Genomic DNA, 22,746 nt, shown 5'->3' on the forward strand with positions numbered 1-22,746 from the left:
ACTGTACTTTAGAGCCTGACTTAAAGCTGGTGGGGAAAAAAAAAAGCTGGTGGTTCCTAGAGATATTTATAAAATTTCATGTAAATGTGGGATTAAAAACATAAGATCGCTTATTAGGTAACTTGTATCATAAAACTTCTTTGTACAAATTTGTAAAAAAGCAGAACATAACTATGAAAAGTGGGAGGGGCATTCAGAATATCCAGAAACAAAAGGAAAATTTATTATAAAAGTGACTGTTGTCCTCTTCAGGAGGTGTAAGAGAGGACAAAAGAAAGGCAAGTATGTTCTCTTGGAAGTTCTCAATCTCTCACAATCATCAACCCTCACCAGCTGCCCTACTGTAGAGAGCACTACTGTCACCTTTGAGTCCCCTTGACTTCCCCAGTCCAGTCTCTATACTAAGTTATTCTCATATGCAAACTTCATCTTCAGTAATGTGCACACATTACATAAGGACGAAGCCCAAACTCCTTACCCAGATCACACCTAGTGTGCTGTGCTTCTCTTCCTTCCTGCGCTGGCTACACCCTGTCAGTCACCTACAACACTGCTGCTCTCAACTACAATCTGACCCTACTGACTTGTGGGAGCCTTTGCTCTTTTGAGACTCCAGTTCAAATGCCCACTTGAGTAGTTCTTTCTTTCTGATCTCACATGGCTTTTTCTAGGAATCCCAAGTATTCACTGATTGCTCTTCACTGGTTGAATCTGGCCTTGAACTCACTCTATAGCAAGCAGACCCTGACCTTGGGATCCTTCTGCCTCAGGCTCTTGACTAAGATTCTAGGTCAGCATCACCAGGGCAGCCTACTGAAGGCATTCCTTATAAGAAGGCTCCACTAGAGCTCCTCTCATTCTCAGGATGGAGTCCAGTGGCTTGGTTCACAGCCATGCTGAGGCAGCGGCAGAGGTGCGACACTTTAAAAAACAATGGTGTTCACTGTGACTGTTTTGCTGCACTTTATTACTTTATATTTTGTCAAGTTTTTGGAATATGTTATTTAGAAAATCAAGAAGCAAATCATTACTTTGTTTTGAAATTGCCTTATGGATAACTCTTAAAATAAGAAAACAAATTAAAAGCAATAACATATCTTGACAACATTAACATCTGAAACAGAAAACATAATTTATAAAAAAAATAAGACATTAAAGCAAATTAGAGCCATTTGACATGGGAGTTACAGTCACATAAAACTCAGTAGTCAAGAAACAGAGCTCTTGTTCAGTACACCTCACAGAGCGGTACCCACACTATCCCACCTCTTTCAGCATGTAACTTACATATACGAACTCTTAACCTGTCTCATATTTTTAAAATCTGGTCTAGCCTCCACTTAGTATCCTAGAAGACTAGGATACTAAGTCTTCTTCTTTATCATTCATTTCTAGAATTTGCAAAGTAATTTCTGTGGCAGCATGGGTTATGGGTAAATAACTTCTGGATTTTCATTTCATTAGTAATACAAGCTCAGCAGTATATAATCTTTCACTTTAAAATGTTTTACTTCTAAGCCTACCAAAAAGTAGGAAAACATAGTATCCATGAGTGTACAAACATCATGAATAGTCATCACATGTTAACAACATGCCATGTTGGTTCTATCTTCACACTCATGCACACACACATGCAGACTGCCAGATTTCACTGAACTATTTGAAAATGAGTTACAAATATCATGACATTTAATCCTAAATAATATATTTTACATGTCTCCTATGAATAAAAAATTATTCTAACAAACCATATCTTATATCTAAAAAGGAAAAAACATTTTTCATCCAAAAATACAACCCTTACAAATTACTATATAATCAAAAACACAATTTCAAGCAAAAAGGTTTAAAATTTCACATTTCAGAATTTAATATAAAGTAGTATGTTTTATAAAATATTCTAAATACTTTACTATTTCATAAGAATACTCATTAAGTATATAATTACTCCACTTAGGGATGAAATGAGCCTTAAATTGAAGCACACTGTAAGTATCCTTTTCTCAATACTGTTGACTGATTTATCCTTCGATAGCTTTTGTCTCTTATGCCCACTGAAGGTATAGCTCGAAGGACTATCGTGTTACTTCAGTTCCAAACTCTCCAGGCATTTTAACACCTGGTTCCCTGTTGGTGGCTGCTTGGGGACACTTGGGAGGTGTGGTCATGAGATCTGGAAGTTTTGGGCATTTCCAGTGTGCTCCCTTTGCTTGCTTTCGAGTCTGAGATGTAAGCCCTCAGCTCGGCTTCAAGCTCCAGCTGTCATGCCTGCCTGCTGCCATACTTCCCTCCTGTGATGGACTCTATGTCACTGGAACTCAACAGCAAGCCCCAAATAAACCCTTTCTTCTATAAGTTTCCCTCGCCATGGTACTTCACTGCAGCAAAAGAAAAGTAACTAAACACGAATTAAAAGAAAAGGACAGTTTACATGCAAATCGAGATGAGAACGGATGTTTCAGAACTCCTATGATTAATGACTTCAAGAGATGAACTACTTTAAGGCTTGCTTATTAAACAAGGTATCAAACGCCAAAAGTTGATTTCAACAATAAAGGCAATTAGCTTTACATAATTAACTAAGAGGAGAAATTTTAATCAGAAATAAAATCTAAATAGAAGCAGTTGGTAAATATATTTGATTACTACAGTAAGGTAAAAACTACTAACGCATTGTTTGCTAATAATCAAGGGAAGTCTCCATTAATATACTATTGGGTTATTCATGTCTCAACAGACCTAACATAATCCAATGGGAAAACAGACTACAAATTTTCTTTATCATTCATTTCTAGAATTTGCAAAGTAATTTCTGATCCCCTCTCTTTTCCCCCCACAATTAGTAGCTTCGTCTTCTCTTTCATTACATAATTAATTCCTTTAATAAAAGGTCAATGTCTTAGGGTTTCCACTGCTGAGAAGAGACACCATGACCAAGGCAAGTCTTATAAAGGACAACATTTAATTGAGGCTGTCTTACAGGTTCAGAGGTTCAGTTCATTATCATCATGCTAGGAAGCATGGCAGTGTGCAGGCAGGCATAGTACTGGAGGAGCCAAGAGTTCTACATCTTGATCCAAAAGCAGTCAGTAGAAGACTATTTTCCAGGCAGCTAGGAGGAGGGACCCAAAGCCTACTGCAACAGTGACACACTTCCTCCAACTAGGCCATGCCTCCTAATGGTGCCACTCCCTGAGCCAAGCATATTCAAACCACCACAGTCAAATAAGCTGAACCTCTCCTGCTTACTAACAAGCCCACAGTCAAGCAAGCTGAACCACTACTACTTTATAAGCTCTCAACACTGGGACCAAAAACTCCCAATATTTAACCTGCTGCAACTAACATGTTTCATAATAAACAAATTGAACTGGATGTTTTGAAATCTACTTAACATCAACTGGTGAAAGATGAAGGTTTTACTTACATTTGTGATAGCTATTGCATTTTTATCATAGTATTTCTTCTTTTCATATTTATCTCTGATGAAAAACTCTACTGCTCTGAAGACAGATAACTTAAGGAAAAGTGGGTTCAGTCCCATGTCCGTTCCCTTTCATCCACTCCCCCGCCAATGGCGCACTCTAATCTCTGTTCCTCAGTCCTCACTTGCTCATCTATTCTGTGCATGCTCCTCAGCCACAGGAAATGTTCTTATTTCAGGAAAACTCATTCAAAACAAACACGCAAATCAGCCCAACTTTAAAAAAACAAAAAAACAGCATAATTGTTAATTCCCAAACTACCACTGCCAGCAACCACACTTTAGCTCAGGTTTGTTCTGCAGTAAGCTAGCTTACATACAGTACTCAGAACACACCAAACAAGGTGTGCTACATGCTGAACTGATTGTTTTAATTCCTCCCAAAACCCAGTTAATGTACTGGGTAAATGTAGTATAATGTAATGGCTATTTTCACATCCTAAATAAATTATCAATTCAGAATAATTAAGTGGCTGATTTTTCCTACCTTACCAGCTATACCATGAATGGGCAAAACTCAGAATTTCCTATGTTAAAATAGTGGCCAAATTTTCTCTTGCAAAGGCAAGGAATGCATGAGTTCAGTAGCTACAACTAAGGTTTCCACTTACAACCAGAAAGCTTTTCAGAATTATCTTAGTCAAAAATATTAAGAAAGAAAATTATGCCGGGCAGTGGTGGCGCACGCCTTTAATCCCAGCACTTGGGAGGCAGAGGCAGGCGGATTTCTGAGTTCGAGGCCAGCCTGGTCTACAAAGTGAGTTCCAGGACAGCCAGGGCTACACAGAGAAACCCTGTCTTGAGAAAAAAACAAAAAAAAACAAAAAACAAAAAAATAAATTAAAAACAAAAAAAAAGATACAAGGTCAAAGTTTATCTCTTTGATATTGTTTTATAAAAATAAAGGACTCAGGCAGGTGAAAGCATTAAGACTTTCCTAATTAACAGAAAACTATTTAGGAAACATTAAAATGCATTACAACATTTTTTTTTTTTTTCAATTCCAAGGAAATCACTTAAAGAAGGGCCACGCTGGTTTTGGTTGCTCTCTTTCCCATGAACTGCTTACAGCAAACCTGCTCAGAAAGTGGGCTCCATTCCCCACTCCTGGTCTCGATGAACATGTTCTCTAAGTAGCAAACCTGTAAGTTGGCACAGTTAGGACCTTACTCCTTACTTCCTGAGTACTGGTGGAATTATATGCACCCCTGTGCAGGTAATTTTCATTTTTAATTAATGATACTATAATACACTTCTTCCTCAATATCAACTTACATTAATGGTTAAAGTGTGCTAACTCAATTTACACAGACAGTGTACAAATGCAAAGGATACTGATCTGTCTGTGGCCTTCGAAAGTTCTCTGGAAGATTGGCTTCATAAAGTAGTCTTGCTTTAGTATTTCCCATATCTTGCATGCACTGTAATAAAAAAGATGGCAAGTCTTTTCATTATTCGCATAAACAAAAATAATTCTGGCACACACATACACAAATCCTGAGTAACAGTTACTATTCCCAACATATATTCTTCCCCTTAAGATAATAATTTAAATCCTAACTATAAAGTTAATTATTCAAGTTTCAAACAGAGGCATTATAATACTTCATCTTACAAACACTTGTGACTCCATGATTTCTTAAATGTTGTTTACTGTGAAAGCACCCCTACCTTTGTACTTATAACTTCTTAAAACTGAAATTCCTGACATTTTGTGGGCAGTTCTAATATTTACAAAAATGAAACACTTGAACAGTGCTGACATTTCCAGGACTAACAACTTGTGATCAAATTTACTACAGAGTTTATTCTAGAATTTTCCTAGTTTATAGTTAGAGAGATTACCATGGAAGCCTGATTTAAAAAGCGGGTGCTGCCTAGAATTCCACCCTAAGTGGACTAGCTGCTTTGGAATGATTACTCTCTCAAAGAGAATCTACTCAAAGCTTTCCCCCCAAAACACCACCCTTTACTTTAATGGCTCAATTCCACATAAAAGTATAGAACACTGCTATAGTGTTCCCCAGAAGTCCATTTGTGAAGGGCCTGCTTCCCAAAGTGGCATCACTGGGAGGCAATGGGACCTTTAAGTGGGAGTCATTAGGGCTCTCCTGACTCACAAAAGGACAGTTCACTTCACCATGCACTCCCACCATTGCCATTCACTGACCTCAGTACAGCCAAAAGCAATAAAGCCTAATCTTGGACTGGTGCCTTCAGAACTGTCACCTAAATAACATGTTTCTGTTACAAGTTAATCATTTCAGGTACCGTATACACAAGGCTAATAACAAACCTCTCTCCCAAAAAAATCTAAGATTTCAGGATCACAGATACAGAGAGAACCGTTGGGGAGACTAAGGTTTCTAAAAGTACAACAGAGAACAATGGAAGACAGAGCCATCAGGAGAGCCGCAGAGATGAAGATGAAATGTCAAACAGTGAGACAAGGAGGAGCTTTAAAAGACAGCTGTCCTTTGGAAGGAAGATGGCACGAACCAGCTGTCCTCAGAGTTTCAATATACCACACATTGGAACTGCAGAAAAAGCTCTGCTCTATAACTGACAAAAGAAAATACAGTATGAATGAAAGGTCACGCATTAGCCTCAGCTCTCTATGTGGGTGCATGTATTTTTACTTACGTGTGAATCATGTATGTATAAAGACACAGTTGCATTTTAAACTACCCTGAGATAGGTGTTACAGAAATTCTATACAACATAAAACTGAGATGGTAAGTAACAGGTCTAACTTTTTATAATTCAACTCCAAACAGAACCAACAAAAACCAGTAGTTTAATTTTTGGTTTTGTGCAATAAAACTAGGATTATTAACGTACATGGCTTACAAACACCAAACTCTGTTTCAGAGACTCGGTTCTCATTTTAGAGGTTAGGGCAGAGGCATAAAGAAGGCACAGGATTGTCTGCTCGGTCCATTTTTGAGTATGTTCTTTATTTGTTGTCTTGTTCTATCATGTTTAATATTTACTCGTGAAATAAATTTTATACTGATAAACACTGATAGAATCCCATAATTTTGGCTTCCAAAGCAGTAATATGTCCTTTTAAAAAAGTGTTAATGTGTCCATGTGTGCAGGCAAGCATCCGCCTGCCCACCTATGTGGAGGTCCATCAGCAGGCTCAGCAAGGGTCCTGACCCTCCGAGCCACCTTACTGGTCACAATACTTCCTTTGAGACTTAAAATTGGTATTGAGGCAGGCAAGTGAAGCAAAGGCTACCAATTTACCTCGTAATAAGTTTTCTTACCAATAACTAGATAATAATAGAAATCTATACACATTTAGCTAATTATCTTTCCGCCTTATGCCAGAAAATATAAGCACTCAAAATATCTACTAAGAATATTTCTTTCAGGATGAGAAGGAACACCCATCCTTCACATTTAACCTGAGCATCCTGCCACTTTGAACTAAGACAAGAAAAAAAGTATATCCTTTGAGGTTAGATTACACTTCTGAGGAAAGCTAAATCATATTGCTAAGAGTGATGAGTGACTTTCTCATTCACAGGTAATTACTGAAAATGTTTTCAAGCTACAGTGCTAACCAGAGAGGACTAAGCTTACAGTGAGATAATCTGAGGAACGGGATAGTCATACTCATCTCTACTTGCCCACTCAACAGTAAATCTCAACTATGTACGTCTAGCGGCTAGTTAGTCTTGACACAAACCATGCTAGTAATGATAGACTTGTTCTACTCAGTGCAAAGTTTTGAAGAAGCTAAAAACCTTGGCAGTATCATTTCTTAATAACGGGGACATTGTTCACTGTTCAAATGCAATATAGATACTGAAAAGATTAAAATGAATAAGGAATGATTCATAGACAATGGGTAAACTTTAAAAATTAATACATTAAAAATCAAATGTGAAAGATGTGTTTATTAATCATACAAAAATTAATCCTCTCCAAAAATTTGAAAATTTCATGACAACAGGCTGGGCATAGACATCCATGCTTTAATCTCAGCAGGTGGAGACAGAGGTAAGTCCATCTATCTCCAGTCAGTCAATGACTCTAAAACACCAAGTTCAGGAGATGTCTTAAAAAAAAAAACTGAAAGAACATACAGTGTGTGTGTGTGTGTGTGTGTGTGTGATGAGAATATGGCATATCTAATAGCAGTAAATAAGTAACCCTTAGATATTACTTTCTAAGTGGCTACATTTTATAAAAACCATACATACCTCAAACTTAATAGTTTAACCGGACTGGGGTCTGGTTAGATCTTTTGGTAAAGCATTTTTTAAAAAGATTAGCATCTTTGAAATAGTACTCATGATTATATGAGTATCATGGGAGTGGTAATAGTGAGCATAAAGGTGACACAGGAGATTTAAATGTGCTGAAGTTACTTCTCTTACTTGGATTAATAAATACCTAAGTATTTTTACATCAAAAAGCCTTTAGGAAACTATTCTAATTACAGAACATTAAGCTGCATTGCAACCATCACTTTTCCAAATCTGAATGAAGACTACATAGGAATGACTTCCAAGACACAGGTTTCAATTTATGCACAGTGCTGTCCTCTGAACTAAGAGCTGTCATCTGCATCAGAGCAGTTGCAACTCTTGCAAGAGACACCCCAGATCTGGCTTGTTGACTATGAGCATTCCCTAACAGAGAAAGAAAAGGAAGAGTCAGTAGATCTCTCTCACTCCCTCCATTACAATCCCCTATGCAGCTATAGGGGGAACTCACTATGCTGGGGTAAGACTTTCTACTTGTAGTATTTGGGGGACGCACCCAGGCTCCTGCAAGTAACTCTAGCCTGTACTCTTTATCAGTAAGTCCATTAAATACACTGGTTCCCCAAGCTAGACTTCGATGGACTCACACTGTTACATGAGTGACCTATTGGAATGCTGTTAAACAGGTTTTTGGGTACCCACCACGGGGTACCCAAAAATATCCCTAAGGAACTAATTTGTAGACAGAAGTCAATATAGTGTTTGTCCTTGGAGGATTTGATTGGAAATTGACACAAGGGAACTCTACAGTGAGAGATGTTTGCTCTGCCTCCACCAGGGCCAACACTGGTAAAGCTTGCCAAGCTCTGTGAATCATCATTCCAAGGACTGACTCAGAGAAGGCATGGCAGCAAGAGAAAGCTTGCTACTTTCTCCTTTTCTTCACAAAGGGATCCCAGTTCATCAAATGGTGCAAACCACATTTAGGGTGGGTCTTTACACTTCAATTAACCTAATTTATATAATCCCTCAAAAACTTGCCCAGAGTTTTGTTACCATGGTAATTCCTAATCCTAGTAAAGTTGGCAATCGAGATTAACCATTATAAATGAAATACTATTTTTGGCTAGTACTCTCCATTTTTTATTTTTTGTATTTTTTAAATTTTTTACATTCCAGATGTAATTTTTTATTCCCCGCCCTGTCTACCCTCTGACTGTTCCACATCCCATACCTCCTCCCCACTCCCCTGTCTCCACAAGAATATCTCATCGCCCACCTCCCACCCCGTACCCCACCTGACCTCTAAACTCCCTGAGGCCTCCAGTCTCTTGAGGGTTAGGTGCATCATTCCTGATTGAACCCAGACCTGCAGTCCTCTGCTGTATGTGTGTTGGGGGCCTCATATCAGCTGGTGTATGCTGCCTGGTTGGTGTTCCAGTATTTGTGAGATCTCTGGGTTCCAGGTTAATTGAGACTGCTGGTCCTCCTATAGGACTGCCCTTCTTCTCGGCCTCTTTCAGCCTTCCCTAATTCAACCACAGGGGTCAGCTGCTTCTGTCCATTGGTTGAGTGCAAATATCTGCATCTGACTCTTTCAGCTGCTTGTTGGGTCTTTTGGAAGGCAGTCATGATAGGTCCCTTTTTATGAGTGCTCCATAGCTTCAGTTACAGTGTCAGGCCTTGGGACATCCCCTTGAGCTGGATCCCACTTTGAGCCTGTCGCTGGACCTTCTTTTCCTCAGGCTTCTCTCCATTTCCATCCCTGTAATTCTTTCAGACAGGAACAATTATGGGTCAGAGATGTGACTATGGGATGGCAACCCCATCCCTCACTTGATGTCCAGTCTTCCTGTTGGAGGTGGGCTCTGTAAGTTCCTTTTCCCTACTGTCGGGCATTTTATCTAAGGTCTCTCCCATTGAGTCCTGAGAATTTCTCACCTCCCAGGTCTCTGGTGCATTCTGGAGGGTCCCCCCCAAGCTCCTATCTCACCAGGTTACCCGCTTCCATTTTTTTTTTCTGCTAGCCCTCAGGGCTTCAGTCCTTTTCCCTCACCCAGTACCAGATCAGGTTCCCCTCTCCCCACCAACTCCTGTCCACTTTCCCTCCCAGGTCCCTCCCCACCTCCCCACCTGTGATTGTTTTCTTCTCCCTCCCAAGTGAGGCTGAGGCATCCTCACTTGGGCCTTTCATCCTGGTGACCTTTTTGAGTTCTGTGGACTGTATCTTGGGTATTCTGCACTTTTTTTTGGGGGGGGGGGGAGGTTAATATCCACTTATTAGTGAGTACCATCATGCACGTTTTTTTTTGGGTCTGAATTACCTCACTCAGGATGACGTCTTCTAGTTCTACCCATTTGCCTGCAAAACTCAGGATGTCCCTGCTCTTAGTAGCTGAGTAGTATTCCACTGTGTAAATGAACATTTTCTATATCCATTCTTTTGTCATGGGACATCTCAGTTGCTTCTAGCTTCTGGCTATCACAAATAAGGCCGCTCTGAACATAGTGGGACACTTGCCCCTGTGGCATGGTGGGGCATCTTTTGAGTATATCCCCAAGAGTGGTATTGCTGAGTCTTCAGGTAAATCTATTTCCAATTTTCTGAGGAACCTCCAGATTGATTTCCAGAGTGAGTGTACCAGTTTGCAATCCCACCAGCAATAGAAGAGTGTTCCTCTTTCTCCACACCCTAGCTAACATGTGGTGTCTCATGAGATTTTGATCTTAGCCATTCTGATTGGTGTAAGGTGGATGGACTCTCAGGGTCGTTTTGATTTGCATTTCTATGATCACTAAGGACTTTGAACATTTCTTTAGGTTCTTCTCAGCCATTCGAGATTCCTCTGTTGTGAATTCTTGGTTTAGTTCTATACCCCATGTTTTGATTGGGTTGTTTGGTTTTTTGGTGGTTAGCTTCTTGAGTTCTTCATATATTTTGGATATTAGCCCTCTATAGGATGTGAAGTTAGTGAAGATTTTCCCCCAATTTGTCTTATTGACTATGTTCTTTGCCTTACAGAAGCTTTCCAGTTTCATGGGAGCCCATTTATGAATTTTTATTGGATATATTATTTATTTACATTTCAAATGTTATGCCCTTTCCTGGTTTCCCCCTTCCCAGGAACCCCCTAGTCAATTCCCCCTCCCCCTGCTTCTATGAGGGTGTTCTTATACCCACCCACCCACTCCCGCCTCCCTGCCCTCAATTTCCCTACACTGAGGCATCTATCAATTCTTGATCTTAGAGCATGAGCCACTAAAAAATTTAGGAAAATTTCCCCTGTGCCAATGAATTCAAGGCTCTTTCCCAATTTTTATTCTATTAGATTCAGTGCAACTGATTTTATGTTGAGGTCCCTTGATCCACTTGGACTTGAGCTTTGTGCAAGGTAACAAATATAGGTCTATTTTCATTTTTCTACATACAGACAGTCAGTTAGACCACACCATTTATTGAAGATGCCTTCTTTTGTCCATTGTATATTTTTGGAGTCTCTGTCAAAGATCAAGTGTCCATAAGTATGTGGTTTTATTTCTGGGTCTTCAATTCTATTCCATTGATCAACATGTCTGTCTCTGTACCAATACCATGCAGTTTTTATCACTATTGCTCTGTAGTAAAGCTTGAGGTCAGGGATGGTGACTCCCCCAGCTGTTCTTTTATTATTAAGAATTGTTTTCACTATCCTGGGTTTTTTCCCTTTCCAGATGAATTTGAGAATTGTGCTGGGATTTTGATGGGGATCGCATTGAATCTGTAGACTGCCTTTAGTAGGATAACCACTTTTACTATAGTAATTCTGCCAATCCATGAGCATGGGCATTTCTCCATTTTCTGAGATCTTCTTTGACTTCTTTCTTGAGAGACTTGAAGTTATTGTCATACAGGTCTTTACCCCAAGATATTTTATATTATTTGTGGCAATTATGAAGGGAGTTGTTTCCCTAATTTATTTCTTAGCCTGTTTATCATTTGTATAAAAGAAGGCTATGGATTTATTTGAGTTAATTTTATATCCAGCCACTTTCCTGAAGTTGTTCATCAGCTGGAGAAGTTCTCTGGTAGAATTTTTGGGTTCGCTTATATATACTATTATATCATCTACAAATAGTGATACCCTTATTTCTTCTTAGCCCCTTGATGTCTTTTTGTTGTCTTATTATTCTAGCTAGCACATCGAGTACTATATTGAATAGATATGGGGAGAGTGGGGCATCTTTGTCTTTTCCCCGATTTCAGTGGAATTGCTTAATGCATCTGTCCATTTAATTTGATATTGGCTGTTGGTTTGCAGTAAATTGCTTTAATTATGTTTAGATATGGGCCTTTAATTCCTGACATCTCCAATACTTTTAACACACATGGGTGTAGTATTTTGTCAAATGCTTATTCTGCATCTAAGGAGATGATCATATGATTTTTTTTCTTTGAGTTTGTTTATATAGTGGATAATACTCTCAGAAAGAAATTCATTATATTCAATTATATAGCACAATGGATCCTTGGTAGTAAATTTAGAAACCATTTCATAACAATAGATTATCACAAAGGAGTTAAATTGCTTACAATTTATTATAAGGTATTTCGAGGCAACAATGCTTAAGATTTTATATACTGGATAAATGGACCAAGTGTCAGATACTATACTAGCTCATGTTCCCCCTACAAACCTATTCTCCCTACAAAGGAGACAATATTACTCGTCTTACTCTATGAATGTAAACACTTATGCCTCTGAAAATCAAGTGCCCTAGGGAAATCATTCAGGTCTAACTTTGGCAACCCATTTTAATAACTTTTTCTACTGCCTTGCTGGAATCACTTGCCTTGAACTGTATTAAGATAAAATACAGATTGAACTTTATAGCCTGGAAACTCAGCATCATCAACAACTACTTACTTGTTTTTGTTTGATCATCTCAAAGCTATTTTTCAAGACAGTATTAATTTCTCTATCTGGCTTACAAGTACTCACAGGGCCCACCACAACATGCGGGCTGGCCCACCAGCTTATGTGACTGTTGTAAGGTAATGCCCTGATTATCAGCGGATTTCTGACAACATCCCAGCCTCACTTCTCGTCATGGCACAATGGGAAGAACAACTCTGTAGACTATGAGCCAGCAGTCACTGGTGACAGACAACTAAAAAGTCTTACAGTCCAAAATAGTTCTTATTTTAAAAAGTTAACAGGTAACATTAACTTTAAATTATTATTATGCCCTATATATATTAATGCTGGAAATTAACACAGTGGCAATTATTCCTTAACCAGCTTTTCCCCAAATAACCACACAGAGACCTTTTAATATTTCAAAGCCTTAGTTAGACCTTAGCTGAACAGACTCTCAACTAGATCATCTAAGTTAACCTGAACACCTAGCCCCATTCAGCCACGTAGCTAGCTATACGTTCTAGGCCTCTGATCAATCTGTCTCCCCCCATGTCTCCAAGCAAAAGGCCTTCTCCTTCCCAGAGTTCCTTTCTCCTTCTCAGAAGTTCTACCTTCTACTTCCTGCCCAGCTAATTGGCCATCAGATTTTGATTAAAAGCCAATCAGAGAATGCCCTAGATAGGTGAGGAAGAACAGAGACACAGTTTCACAGAGTACCTCAACATCATGTTCAAATATAAGTTCAAATATTGAATGTTATTTTTAAAATCCCTAACCCTTTAATAAGTCAGTACCTTGCCATGTACCTACTATTTATTTCACAACCAGTTAACTACAGTTCTGATTGGAAAGGTGACGCACGCCTTTAATCCCAGCACTTGGGAGGCAGAGGCAGGTGGATTTCTGAGTTCGAGGCCAGCCTGGTCTACAAAGTGAGTTCCAGGACAGCCAGGGCTACACAGAGAAACCCTGTCTCGAAAAAAACCAAAAAAAAAAAAAAAAAAAAAAAAAAAAAAAGAAAAGAAAAGTATGCTCTAAATTGTGCAGCTACCTGCCTCAAATAATCTGTTATTCAAATCTTCTCAATGGCCTTATTGAAAAGAAAAGTATTTCTAGAGAACTGGAGTACCTAATAAGTCTATATCTTGTCCTTAGTTTAAAATGAGCCATTTAAAAGTACACATACTTGTGACTTCAATGTTTTCTCCTCTATAAATCTTTACAAATACAACTTACACATTTTAATCTACTCACAATTCTCTTTTAAGAAAGATCATAACAGCCAGGCGTGGTGGCGCACGCCTTTAATCCCAGCACTCAGGAGGCAGAGGCAGGCGGATTTCTGAGTTTGAGGCCAGCCTGGTCTACAAAGTGAGTTCCAGGACAGCCAGGGCTATACAGAGAAACCCTGTCTTGGAAAAAAGAAAGAAAGAAAGAAAAGAAAGAAAAGAAAGAAAAGAAAGAAAAGAAAGAAAAGAAAGAAAAGAAAGAAAAGAAAGAAAGGAAGGAAGGAAGGAAGGAAGGAAGGAAGGAAGAAAGAAAGAAAGAAAGAAAGAAAGAAAGAAAGAAAGAAAGAAAGAAAGAAAGAAAGAAAGAGGAAGAAAGAAAGAAAGGAAGAAAGAAAGAAAGAAAGAGGAAGAAAGAAAAGAAAGAAAGAAAGAAAGAAAGAAAGAAAGAAAGAAAGAAAGAAAGATCATAACATCATTTAGTTATCACATCTGCTACACAGAAGTAAATAAGACCGTTAACTCATATGAATTGTTCAAAAGTTCTACTTCTCTCATCTAAATAGTATGGTTTCTCCTCTGGGATTTTAGAAATACTCAAAGGATAACATTTCCCTTGAATAGCTGGCCTTTACCAGCAATAACCTCAAAAGCTAATTTTAAGACAGAATTAAACCAATTCTACTTGACTTTATAGCCTAAAGACCTTTGGAAATTCTACTGTTATCTTAGTTTTCACCACATAAGTTTATTTTTTCTAATTCTGAGGTATGAATATTACTGAAGTCCAACAACATGCCCGTTGGTCCCCTGTATCTTTGAGCTCTGCATCTGTAGCATCTTAGCAAGTACAGACCAGGAATCAAAGTCAAACCACACGTTTATACTAAGCATATAAATACTAGTGTGTGTGTGTGTGTGTGTGTGTGTGTGTGTGTGTGTGTGTGTAGGGGGATGGAGAGAAAGTGACACAGACACTTTCTTTTCTTTCATTATTCCTTAAACAAAACAGTCTAACAACGACCTGCATGGAATCCACATAGACAATACTGTAAGAAACTAAGAATGATTTAAAGCACGGGCGAGAATGAGTATGGATGGATAGGTGCAATATTATCCCATCTATTGAAAGCATCTGAGCATCAGTGGATTTGGGTATCTACCAGGCATCCTAGAAATAATCTTTTGTGATACTAAAAGATGGCTATATAGGGATATATTCAGAATTTTTAATGGCAATTTCAAAGGGCATAATAATATAAATAAAAACCTAGGATTTTACTGTAAGTTATATAGTAAGACCAATAAAAGTAATTGTTTTTACATATGAATTAGAAAGTAAGATTTTAAAGATTTCTTACAATTATAAATTTTATCTATAATGAAGCTAACTAACTTTCCACAAACCAAAACTATCAGAGCAACCTTTTCTCACTGGACTGTAGTCATCCTTTCCCACTAGCCTGTCTGAACACCAACAACACTTCTCCCCAGAAGAGAAATCATTCAAGTCAATCTTCAAGCACGAGGTCATTTCCCCCTTTGTCTTTACCCAGACTTCCTCTGCTGGCAAGTAAAACTATGGGATTATACTGGCGAAGGTCTTCAACCAATTAAAACATTTTTAAATATTGTGAAATCAATACATCAGGGGAAAAAAAAAAGATTTAAAATTGACTACCACAGACTCAACGAGAATTTAACATCAGTGAATTAATAAGTGAAATAACATTCAAATCTTTTATTTAGCATATGCCATTTCAGCATGCATTTTAGTATATATCCTTAAACGTAAGGATTAAGTATTTTTTAATTATTTAAAATACATTTTTAATAATTCCTTGTTAAAGTAATGTTTACCTGTATCTGTTCTGGTGTCCATTGGTCTAGGTTGACTGACTTGACTCTGGATATATGAACCCCAAGATTTCTATGAATTCCAGCACATCTGATGCAAATAAATACACCAATATTCCAGGAAGCCCATCGGGGACCTAATTAAGGAAAGAAACAAGGAAAGTAAGGTATTTGCAATAAAGAAAACAAGACTGCCTCAACAAGCCTTATGCCCGATGATAAATCACAAAAGTATCGGATTTTAAAACATTTTAAAAGGAACATAGAGTATCAAACCGCTTATGATGTTGAAAATATATGGACATAATCCATATGACCTGGAAGCTTTTACACATGTCCTGGAGCAGAGGCAGGGCTTGGTGCTGAGAAATGAGGATGTGCTCAGAGAAGAATGTCAGGGACTGGAATGCAGGCCTGGAGGGCACTGGTTCCAAGACAAGTGTTTGTTTCACTAACACTTAACATGCACACAAAAACTGACGTTCTATAAATGGTATTTGTTTCTGTCATGGTCAAGAAATTCTAGAGAACACAGCAGAGACACTAAAATGAATATAAGAACATGACTCTATTATTCTTTCTACCTTGAATATCTTCTTTCCATTTGAAATTTTAAGTTTCACATATTGCTTGTAGAATTTTTAATTGGAAAAATTAAGTTTCTGGAAAGCTTCTGAAAAGTGTTTCTAGGCTTCTAAAAGTTACTTGAGCATGAAAAAAAAATAGCATCATAAAAGCTATATATAGGTACTAAGCTGTCAAAAAAACAAAACAAAATAAAACCTGTAAACTGTTTTAAGCATACACTGTCATCATTCTAGGAAAACCGCACTAAAGCCAGTCATTAGAAAATGGAAAAAATTGGTTTTAAGAAGTCAAGCAAATGAGTTTGGATAAGGTGAAGCTTAAAGGAGGTGTAAGACATGGAGCATTGGATGGGAGATGAGGGAAGGGAATATGTTGTGTAAAAAAATGAATTAAAAATAAAATAAATTAAAAAAGAAAATGGTAAAAATTAAGCACATCACAGATCCCTCTGCCACACAGAAAGGATTGAGGGGTGGTCCCTCCCTTCCTCCTTCCCTACATATTCTGCTTTAGGGTAGGAACTGGCATCTGTTAAAGGGACACATAGTTTGGATTTCACAGCTAATCCAGACACAGTTCTGCCTTCAGGTACCCCCGGCTGTTTCTCACAACAATTTATTAAATAACAATATATCATAGTTTGAAACTTAAACAGAAATCTAAAATAGGTAAAATAGAAAAATCGGTAGTTTAATTAAGCAATTAAGTTTAATTTAGCAGTTAAGTGTCAAACCAAGAAAGGTGAATGAGGTGCCCAGTATCTCTGCTTACTGTACATGTTTTACTGGATATTGTGACAATGCAGGCTCTAATTCTGCAGTTCTGGAACTAACACAAGAATTCTGCTTCCTCAGTAAGTCCCCAAGCTGCCCATGCTGCCATCCACTAACCACATTTTGAAAAGCAAAACTCTAGATTATTTTTAAGTCTTCAATTTAAACATTCAGCACACAGAATCACAGAGAGAACCCAAGCCACAGAAGCTTAGACTACACACCTACACACACACCTACACACACACACACACACATACCCTACACATATATTTATCTATCTAGGCAGGTCAGGGGACCCAACCTTCTGAAAGTGTATTTGGCACAGGGTTAAGTACTGTTAGACAAAGCTCACTGAAGAATGTTAATTTCATGTTAAATCTGTACTGTACGCATTCCTTAATGTTTTTCCTATTTAAATGACTGAAGTTATGGAGGCATGAATGTTGGGCTGGTTGATTCAAACCTGCCAAATCCTTTACCTTCCCTTTGGCAGCTGTGGAGAACAAAACCAAGTAACTATACCAGGTGGGGCAGAAATGGAGGTCAAAAATGAGCTGCCTCTGTGGTTCCAACAGTGGGACTCTGCATGATATTGCCTCCTCGACTGAAGGTGTACCCTGGTGGTAGCAAGCACAACTTCAGCTACATCACTGTGCAAAACTGTGGGAGCTTTCAATCAAGCAGCCATTTCTGGAGCCCTACATGGGAAATGTTAAGGCTGCTCAGTGAGCTTTTCCTCAATCCAATGCATGGAGGAGGCTTCATATGAGCAGAACACAGCCAGAGATTTCCTTCTAAGTACTGAGAAACACAACTGTGATGGGTGCCACTCAAACCATAAGAGACTTTGTTCTAGTCATAGCCACTCCACATACCTGGCAAAGGCCCTGGAGACGTCACTTTGGTCATGACCGTTTCGTATGACTACACCTATAGCCTCTCATGAGGATCCCCTCTCCTTCCACTCACAAACACTTCGACATCCACAACGGTCTTCAATCTGGTACACCCAGCAAATGACAGAAGACAGCTTAAGAGAATGGCAATGATTAAGATTTGTGCAAAGCTGTGACCAAGAACTGCTGAGGCGACGAGAGACGGCAAAGAGCAGAGGCAAAAGAAGGCACATTACTACAAGGAAAGAAGAGCTGCAAATCCTGACCACTGGAGAGTCCCAGAAAACCAGGCTTAGCAGTCCAGGCTGCCGAGAAGCAGCTAAGAGCAGAGGATCCACACAATCTAAGTTCAGAGCTGCAACTGCTGCTTTTGGCTACTGGATCACTGCCACTTACAGATTAGAGCTTTAACACCATATGAGTACAAGATCCTGGGGAAAGCTAAACTTAGGATTGCTAATACCAGGGGAACTTAGCTTTGCTTATTCATGATTTTCATCTGGGTAGAGTTACTTGCCTGGTAACAATGTGATGGAGTTTAACTCACAAATTAGGGACAATAAGCAATAACAAAAGAGCAATTATAACAATGTACTATAGGTAAAAGTAATGAAAATATAGTCACTGTCTCCTAATATCTACTTTAATATACTGTCCTGTCCCCTTCTTCATTTAATGATGTGAGGTGACACCTAAAGCTCTGAAGCACTAACAAATTCTCTCTGGCATATCCAAATTACCACCATCAATACATCTGTGCTTTCATGAAATTACGTAAAATAAATGTATTTAAAATAGAAGCACAATGAAAACAAATGACACAGATATTAAGTGACCAATGGACAGGTAGAGCATATATCATAAATACATTCAACAAAGTGATGAATCATAGGTAAATCATCACATTGTCCTAAGCAGTATGTAATATGTAGTATTTCTAAACCATAGTTGGCTACTGCAAATTGAAAGTGTGTGAGAAGACTAATGCATTGCCTAATTTGCTTTAATATATCAACTGTTTTAAGGGACTAATAACAATGATGCCAACAAGAATACAAATAAATGTGACTACCAGCAGAAATAACTGCAGGATTAGTGGCAGAAAATACAGTAACAAAAGAAAAGACCAAGATGCAAATTCCTAGATATTTTAGGCTTACTTGTAAAGCCCTGAAACTTTCAGATTTGCTGAATGCTTGAAGTGATAGTGACACAATGAACTATGAATATCCAGGGAGCAATTAAGAATATTGCTAGGGCTTGGAGAGATGTCCCAGTGGGTGTGGTTAGGAGCACTGTCACGGACTATCTGAAACTCCAGTTCCAGGGAATCCAACACCCTGTTCTGGTCTTCACAGGCTCCAGGCACAAAAGTGATGCACAAACAAAACAACCACAAATGAGTCAAAACCTTCAACATAGCAGACACCCTGAGTTTCATAGAAAGGTTATGTGGGAGATGGGCTGGAGTGCACTGCCACAGGAAGAGCCATTCTGAACAGAACACCAGTATGGGAGGCACTAAGACCTACAATTAAAAAGTGAGACCTTGGGGCTGGAGAGATGGCTCAGCAGTTACGAGCACTGACTGTTCTTCCAAAGGTCCTGATTTCAAATCCCAGCAACCACATACATCACATGGTGGCTCACAACCATATGTAATGAGATCTGATACCCCCTTCTGGTCTGAAGACAGCAACAGTATACTTACATACAATAAATAAATAAATAAATCTTAAAAAAAAAAAAAAAGGTGAGAGCTGATGAAGCAGAAGCTCTGCAGAGTATATACACATAGAAACAATGAGAACTGAGTCACTCAACAATACCCCAACTAGGTATCTTTTGCTACCAAGTAAAACCTCCAACATCAGAAATGGGTTAAATCTTGAGTCATTCACCAACTCCTACACAACATCACAGGCTATTGGACGCCCCCCATAACCTGATGGTAAGGCCCTATTGTTGAAGACAATACTTATATATGTTATCAAGTGCAGAGAAGTTGAGCTGGTGCCAAGCTAGAGGCTTGACCTCTGTTGCCTTCATCGTCTTTGAAAGTATTCTGCATGCTACAAACTCTGCAACCCACAACAGAAACCTGCTGCAAGATATACTTGTGCAATAATGGCACAAATGTGATGAAAGTAAGCACACAGGTCTGCAGAGGTTCAAGCCAGGTTGGTTCCTACCAGAGGGCAGGAAGTAGACACAGCTCCACACCTAACCAGAAAGCTATCTGCAACTTATACCTGCTGACAAACGGGGAAAATTCAGTTTTCTTAGTAGGGTATCACTGGGTACATGAACCACACTTGAGGGTAAGCCAACACAAAATGAATTCAGCATTATTTTGTAGACTTTTTGTCTCATTTTACTTAGTTTGGGCATTTTCTGCCTTATTGGTCTTTTGCTTGTACATTTTGATTTCCATATCTGTTGTTGTTGTTGCTGTTGTTGTTGAAGTTTGTGTGCATTCCTTGTTTTTTTGTTTGTTTGTTTGTTTGTCTACTTCTAAAGAGAGAAAAAAGAATAAAGCTACCTGGGTAGAGAGGCTGGGAGGATCTGTAAGAACTAAGGGGAGGGGAAGCAGGATCACTGTATTAAAAGGAAAAACCTTTCAGGGGTTGGAGAGATGGTTCAGTAGCTAGAGGCACCATGGCAGCTCACAGCCATCTGTAACTTCAGTTCCAGGGGAATCCAACATCATCTTCTGGCCTCTTGCCAGTACCAGGTGCACAAACATACATGAAGATAAAACACCCATTTACAGAAAATGAAAAAGAAAAAAAGAAAAAGCTTTCAATAATAAAGAAGTGGTACACAGACATGCTTACAGGCAAAATATTAACAGACATACCATACATACACACATACATACATACATACTTTTTTTAGAAGAATACATGACTAAAGTTCAGTGTGGAAAAATGTCTTCAATACAGCTGCAACTACAGAGCACAAAGAGCAGATCGTACAGAGAACTGAATACTGAATCATGGGGTGTGGGGGAAACAATGCAAAGCCAAGAGAGAGGCTTTAAGGAAAATATAATCAACTGTGTCCAATGTTGCAGAGCAGCCAAGTAGACTAGCACTAGAAAAGAACATCTGAATGTAACAACTAGTCATTCGAGCTGCCACAGATGTCCTCACACAGAGCAGGCAGCGTAAGAGGGGTTCTGTAAACTGTCAACACTACATAGAGTCAAGTGGGAAGCATGAACCTCAACTGAACAACAGCCTGGATCAGACTTGCCCATGGCTATGTCTGAGAGAGATTATCAAGATTATCTTGATTAATGATGTAAAAGGGCCTACCCCACTGTAGTTGACACCATCCCTAGACAAATGGGTCTGAGCTGTATAAGAAAGCAAGCTGAGCATGAGGCAGAGAGCAAGTTAGCAAATGGCACAACTCCGTGGTTTCTGCCTCTAACTTCTTGCCTTGAGTTCCTTCCCTAACTTCCCTCAATGATAGACTGTGACCTGGAAGTTTAAGTCAAACAGTTCTTCAAGTTGCTTTTGGTCATGGTACTTTATTGTAACAACAGGAAGCAAACTAGAACAGAGTAAATTCTTCCTTATGAGTCATCATCCCAGGCTCCCACGCCAACAGTTTCAGAGTACCTATTCCCTCCATATAGCTGTCATGGCCAGGCTGATCGTGATCTTTTCTAAATTTTCTTTTCCACAACTCCAAGTTAAATTATAGCTATAAAATTTAAATGAACCCTTGCTTTCCCTTGTACATGACTCCATTCGTATTCCAACCCAGTATGACAGAACAAGAATATTCTGCTTGTTGCCACAGGTAAGCTTCCTCCTCAGAACTATACTCCTCTGGGTTTCTGTTGGTTGGTTGGTTGGTTGGTTGGTTGGTTAGCTGGTCAGTTTTGTTTTCTGTCCTAAATATACATGCACCTCCATATAGCTCCCCCTCGGAGAGTGTGGAAAAACAGACACTTTCTCTTCTTTTTTTTTTTTTTTTTTGGTTAGTGCATCTCAAATTAAACAGTTTAATTTCTCACAGGGAAACCTCTTTATATGGCCAGTAACTGACATATAATTTTGTACAAATATAAAGTCAGGCAGGGAGGAGAGGATAGGAGAGAGGGAGGGAGGGAGAAAGAGAGAAAGAGAGAGAATATATAAACAAGGCCCAATTAACTTTTTGGCTAGCTTTTCTGAGAAACATTTATTTGGCATTAAGGACTTCATTTAGTGATCTCTGTATGCTGCATACCAAACACAGTATCTAATATGAAAATTAAGGCAGTCTTTAGTATACAATTAACAGATATAACTTTGAAACCTCTAAATTGCTGTTGTCAAATCACTAAAGAGGACTTTTCAAAAGAGGCCACACACTTACTCAATATGTAAGACATCTTTCAATACAAAAGGCGGGGGGGGGGGGGAGGACCAAAACATCAAATCATAAAAAAATCAACTCCCAATGCTATCCTTTACAAATGAAAGGGAAGGCCAGGCAAAATGGCTCAGCAGATAAAAAAGTTCCTGCCCCCATACCTAACAGCCTTAATTCAACCCCTGGGCCCCACATGATAAGAGAGAACTAAATCCCATGAGTTGTCTTCTGATCTCCACACAAACACCATAACATTCATGCACACATTAATAGACAAAGGTTAACAACAGGGTAACAGAAAATCCTTAAGTATTAATGAACTAAAGTCATAAAGATACAGAGCAGGGGAGATTTAGGACCAGGTGTGACAGGTTAGGCCTTTAATCTCAGCACTCAGGAGGCAAAAAGGCTGGTGGATCTCTGTGAGTTC

The 22,746-nt window shown here is 38.8% G+C and overlaps 1 protein-coding gene across 3 annotated transcripts in view; it reads right to left on the minus strand.

The window, feature by feature from the left end:
• The window catches only part of Smap1 (small ArfGAP 1), a 76,307-nt gene that overhangs the window by 25,733 nt on the left and 27,828 nt on the right, over window positions 1–22,746 (minus strand). For all 3 annotated transcript variants that reach the window (XM_029475150.2, XM_021163031.3, XM_085836070.1), the window contains exons 2-4: window positions 15,689–15,822; window positions 4,820–4,905; window positions 3,428–3,503 (exon numbers count right to left, since the gene is read on the minus strand). In XM_029475150.2, the coding sequence (XP_029331010.1) occupies window positions 3,428–3,503; window positions 4,820–4,905; window positions 15,689–15,822 (296 nt within the window). The remainder of the gene's footprint in view (window positions 1–3,427; window positions 3,504–4,819; window positions 4,906–15,688; window positions 15,823–22,746) is intronic.

Source organism: Mus caroli, unplaced genomic scaffold (assembly GCF_978045245.1).
Source record: "Mus caroli unplaced genomic scaffold, Mus_caroli_1 scaffold_1, whole genome shotgun sequence".
NCBI classification, from domain to species: Eukaryota; Metazoa; Chordata; class Mammalia; order Rodentia; family Muridae; genus Mus; species Mus caroli.